Here is a 5,874-nt window from a genome sequence, read left to right as displayed (position 1 = left end):
AAAAAAAAAAAAAAAAAAAAAAAAAAAAATTAGATATGTTAATAAATAAAGCTTATGGGGCTTAAAGTTTATCCCTCCCACCCACACTTTGAAGTTGCTTTGAATACTATGAACAAAAAGGTTAGCCATTAAGTTACGTAATATAAAATACAATATAATTACACAATTGGAAATACCATTGGAGTTATTTATTTATTGTTTTTAAATAAGATAGTGCATCTAAATATGACTTCACAGTCCATCATCCATTACCATTCATTCATCTGTTCACTTGTTCATTCATGGATACATTAAATTCAAACAACATACAAATGGAGATGGGGAGAAATCACTGGGGCAGAGGGGATGTCGGGAAGTAAGCAAAGGTAAGGCTGCAGCGCTGGTACCGAAGAGATGATGAAAGTAAACACTAGTTTGGGGATAGGCTAGGAAGAAAACCTCCCCTATAGCCCTATAAAATGTGCTTGACTCAAGGCAAACTGGGCACTATGTGGAATCTAACAATAACAGATGAGCACCTACAGGTAGAGGGCTGGTTATATGCTCTCCTTCACTGCTAATGAAGCAAAACCACTCTTATATCCATTACAAAATTTAATTCTCACAGCAACAATGCAAGTTAGTAGTGTTTCCATTTCACAGATGAAAATACTGAGGCCTAAGAGAGCATGACTGGCCCAGTACACATACCATATAACCAATAAGAAAGCAACAGAGGAAAGAAAGACTCCAACCCAGATGTTCCTCTAAATCTGAGCTTTATGCAGAATTCTGTCATGACCAAATGTTAGAATTAGAAGGGAGCTTTATTAAAAACCAAGTCTTAGTCCTTTCATGTTATAGGTGTTAAAAACAGGCCTGATTTTCCCCAGCTAAGACATAAAACTGTGGAGATAAGAACTCTGTTTACTAACAGCTCCTAGTCTTTCCACTCACCACCCTGCCTCAAAATTAAACTAATGTTATATAAATATAACATATAAATCAGGGCACGCCAAAAGGTCACTGAAAATCAAACAGCAAACACCTATTTGCTATGAAATTCACCAGGAAAGCTGGTGGCAGCAACACCTCTTCTATTCCCAGGAAATGAAAATGAGCACTTCTATAAAAACTGAACCGCTGAACAATCCATTCAGGATTGTCAGCCAGTATGTGTGTAATACGTGCCCATTAAGTCAAATGCCAACTTTTCTTCACAGATAAAAAAGTTCTTATACACCTACCTACTGCATCTAATCAGTAGACACTGTTATCAGTGTGGTTCTTACCTGAAGTATATTTATAGTTGGGTTATATGGGATATAATCCCAGCCTGGGCAACACAGTAAGATCCTATCTCTAAACAAACATTTTTTAAAATTAGCATGAATGGTGGCACAGTGGGGAGACTCTTGCTTGAGCCCAGGAGTTCTAGATTACAGTGCACTGTAAGTGCCTCACTGCACTCTAGCCTGAGCAACAATGTAAAGAGCCTGTCTCTAAAAACAAAAAACAAAAAGAGAAACACCTGGACTGAGAATCCATCCACCCACCCAACCAAGAGCCAATCAAGTAGCAGTTACTGCTCTGGATACCCAGCCATTTATTCCTCAGACTATCAAGTTATTTAACAGTAGATTGAAGAGGCTTGGTGATATTGACCTCACTCTCAAGGTGCTCAGTTCTATCCACTGTGGCAAAGTACTGCCACCAAAAACTTAGCAATTTGGGGAAGACACTATCTCCACAAACCTGTTACTTAACAGCATATGGAATCAATTCAATTCTGAAGGACATGTTATACTTCACAGGATGTTTTATTTTAGAGGGAGAGCTGTAGGGGGAAATGACACGTAGATAGATGTTTAGTGACGTTTCCTGAGTGACTAAATGAACTAAATGGATTTTCCTGGCCCTTAGTAATAAGCCTATGAGATTCCAGGAAGAAAATTAGCTCACTTATCTTCATAGAGCAAGAACAAAACGATTCAATATGAATATCTGATTCTGAAGTGTGCTTCTTTCATTCTTGGCCTACGCCAGTCACAGGACTCCACCAGTGGACACTGAGGGAGCAGGGGGGCCAAGAGAATCTATGAAGCTCCACATTATATGTGCATTGAGATTTCAAACCACCCAGACTGAACCCTGTCAATGTAGCAACCCACAAGGGGAAAAAATATCTTGTAAGAGTTGTCTTACAAAAAAAGAGTTTTTGAGATTTAGAAAGAATGAACAGGCTTGGCTCCTGTAGCATGGTGGTTACGGCGCCAGCCACATACACCAAAGTTGGTGGGAGTTGGTGGGTTCGAGATTTAGGAAGAATGACTTCAGAAATGATAATTGATCCTGTGCAGGTGGGGTGGGGGGAGCTCCTCTCCCCTATCCTTGAAGGGAGAGAAAAAGCCCCCAAACACTCAGAGGCTGAGGCATTAAAGAGTACCGCCCCTGGGTGTTCAGGACTTCTCAGCCCAGGAACTGATAATATCATAAAACCAACAAGTCGAATTGCTCCAGGGCAACCTCAAGCCTCAAAGGAACAACTCCCAAAGTGACCTCTCACTGAACACACTATAAAAAGATGTGATTTTGGTCTTTAAAAGCACTCTCACATAAAATGTGAGTAGTCACCAATTTACAGTGATCCCAGATGCTCTAGGATCTACTGCCTGGGACCTAAAGAAACACCTGACTCTACTTGCATTTTTAAAAAATTTACCATATAGCATAGATTAGAACTGACTTCAGTGCTGATCTACTTACGTATAATTTCTACCTGAGTTCCCAAGTCCTCCTTATAAACCCAAGCTCTATACACCCTGGGACCATGAACAATCTCAAAAATACAAGTGGAATCATTTCTAATACTACTAGGTCTGATCCTGTTCTCATGGAGTACCTGCTTTCTTCCCCACATCAGTACTATTGTAATGCCCACCCTCTAAAGGACAACCCAACTGCTTGTTTAGTTTTTTTTTTTTTTTTGAGACAGGAGACTCAAGCTGTCCCCCTGGGTAGAGTGCTGTAGCATCACAGCTCACAGCAACCTCCAACTCCTGGGCTCAAGCGAGTCTCCTGCCTCAGCCTCCCAAGTAGCTGCTAGGACCACAGGTGCCAGCCACAATACCAGGCTATATTTTTTGGTTGCAGCCGTCATGGTTGTTTGGCGGGCCTGGGCTGGATTCAAACCCACCACCTTGGATGTATGTGGCTGATGCCTTAGCTACTTGAGCCACAGGCGCCAAAGCTGTTTAAGTCTTTCTTAACTCACCACATTTCCTTATGCAGAAGATCAGAGAAAACTGTGCCTGCCACGAAATGAGTCCTTTCCCCTGGTTCCTCCAGAATAGCTGTGGGCCTTCCAGGAAGGGGCCATCTGGATTGACTTCCAAGTTTCTTTTAGCTTCTTGCCCAAAAGTCTTTATGTGCTGATACTACTGGATTACTTTTATGTCTGTCAGTAAGTTTTATCTTCTAAAGAAACCAGGGAAAATTCGTCCTTGAGTCACCAGGGGTGTCCAACCTTTTTTTCCTCTGCCACACATTGGAAGAGACAGTTGTTTTAAGTCTCACACTAAGTACACAAACACTAACGAAAGCTGATGAGCAAGAAAAGATCCATGTACACTTTTCATTATATTCAACACCACAGAGAAGTAAAAAAGTCCTCACCAAATCAGCATGAGGCAGCGGGCTGCAGGTTGGACACTCCTGGATGACTCTGACCCTATACTGCAGCACACATTTCTGACTGCAAGTGTGACACAGCAGCAGAGCACAGCTCACACAGCATGTGTTTGGAGAAAGCACATGCACCTGATATAACCACTCACCCTTACGAAGCCTGCACCACCATACAGCCTGCCCCTTCAAACCTTGCCAGCCCACCCCAGCCCTACCTGCTTCAATAAAGGGATTCTCCACTCTATTGCCCTCAGTAGAGCGCGTGGCATCACAGCTCACAGCAACCTCCAGCTCTTGGGCTTAGGCGATTCTCTTGCCTCAGCCTCCCGAGTAGCTAGGAATACAGGCACCCACCACAACATCCGGCTATTTTTTTTGTTCCTGCAGTTTGGCCGGGGCCAGGTTCAAACCCACCACCCTTGGTATATGGGGTCAGCACCCTACTCACTAAGCTATAGGCACCGCCCAATTAAGGGATTCTTTACATTTATCTCATTCCTTGCAGTTCTGGCAGTTGGAAAGCTTTCCAACTTTATGGCTCTGCTTCTAATACAATGTCCCTGTCTATTTAAAATAGATACACTCCCCTATTTTTGTTTTTTAACAGATCATTTATGAGACCTGAACTACTCTCACAGTCATAGGACATATCAGGAATTCTGGTCACTGAAGTTCCTTGAAAAATACTGTTCAAAAACTAGGAATTTTCTGATTTCCTTATCTTGGAGATTCATCACCTTGAATTATTTTACCTGCTACAACATTTAGATCTAATTCCAAAATTCCATTCAATTAACACATCTGTGTACTATTAGGCTGATTTTTTTCAGTAAAATCTGTGGTATTTCTCTCTTCTTTCACATTAAACTTAAAAAAAAAATTCTTCAACTTTCAAGGCTTAAAAGTCAAAGAATTTCCATTCTCTAAATCTCACAAGTCATCATCCAGGGTCAGGAGTAATTTTGTATAAAAGAATAAGCTTTTTAAAATCAAGTAACTCTTCTCTAGAACAAAGGGGCTCTGGTACCCTGGCTGGACCAGGCAAGGAAAAAGCAATAAATGAGAAAAAGGAAAAGAAAATAAATAGCAGTAAGACTTCATGTAGCCCTTCCAACACAAAATACTTTGGGGCGGCACTGTGTGAGGGAGGGGCAAGAGGTGAAGTCATGGCTTGGTCTATTTAACTCCTGGGGTATCTGAAAGAAGAAATACCCAGATTGCAGAAGAGAGGTCCCAGCCTCTTCGGAAGGACGCCGTTGCTACAATCATGATGGAGTACAACAGGAGACACTGGCAGTTGAAAGTTTAAAAGCTGAGTGTAACCTATAAAACTCAAGAAAACAAAAAGCTTCTTTGATTTGTAAACTTGCACTCATAAATACAATCTGTCAAAATAGAATTCAGTGCATTTTTCAACAACTCTTTTCAACAGTAATACACATAGTATTCCCTTTGGAGTCAGTGCTATTAAATAGAAATGTACTACATAGCCATTTTCCAAAGCAACATTATAGTTCAGAACAGATATTCTGAGGCAAGTAAATAATACTGCTGCTGTAGGGTGCATACAAGTTAGGATCAGATGAAGATCTTACGGAGGATTGCATCATAATAGGGACAGAAGACCATCTTGTTATAGTTGACCAGGCGAACAAATTTAATAGCAACTTCTTCCAGTTCTCTGTGAACTGGACCCAATCCCCCAGGTACTGCAGGCAATGGCTTCTGATGACCCGAGGCAAGGTAGGTTTCTAAGAAGGTCAGGATTCGAGATTCTGTGATGGAAAAGAAGTAGTTAGTTGTTTCTTGTTCAGAGTGACCTTATGAACTTCTCTGATTATGCTTTGGTTCTTAGCTTAATCATCACTTTTTAGTGGAAATCTTCCTCAGTCACACCCCTAAACCCAACCGATAGAACCTTGCACTTCTGAACAGTTATCCCATTTGTAATGTTTCCTCTCCCACTCTGGAGGGTAAGTTTCATGAAGGTAATAATCAGGCTTCTCTTGTTCATCATCTCTCTTCATCCCCAGCACCATGCCAGGCATGAGACCTGGCTCCCAGGAGAAGCTCAAAACATATTTGGAATGCAAAAATGAATGTACGGATGAAGAAAGACAGACTGACGAAATGTTTTGCTATCATGGGAACAAGATATACTGAGATCACATGAAAAGGGGACACAGGCTCGGCGCCTATAGCTCAACC

General features: G+C 41.4%; 1 protein-coding gene across 1 annotated transcript in view; it reads right to left on the bottom strand.

The window, feature by feature from the left end:
• Positions 1-5,073: 5,073 nt before the first annotated feature.
• The window catches only part of TCP11L1 (t-complex 11 like 1), a 49,651-nt gene continuing 48,850 nt past the window's right edge, over positions 5,074-5,874 (bottom strand). The window contains exon 10 of the mRNA XM_023508656.1: positions 5,074-5,441. Coding sequence (XP_023364424.1) covers positions 5,245-5,441 — 197 coding nt within the window. The 3' untranslated portion in view covers positions 5,074-5,244. The remainder of the gene's footprint in view (positions 5,442-5,874) is intronic.

This window comes from Otolemur garnettii, unplaced genomic scaffold (genome assembly GCF_000181295.1).
Source record: "Otolemur garnettii isolate 467f Iridium unplaced genomic scaffold, OtoGar3 scaffold00001, whole genome shotgun sequence".
Taxonomy (NCBI): Eukaryota; Metazoa; Chordata; class Mammalia; order Primates; family Galagidae; genus Otolemur; species Otolemur garnettii.
Note: the sequence above shows the minus strand (reverse complement) of the source record. Positions and strands in the feature narration are given on the sequence as shown.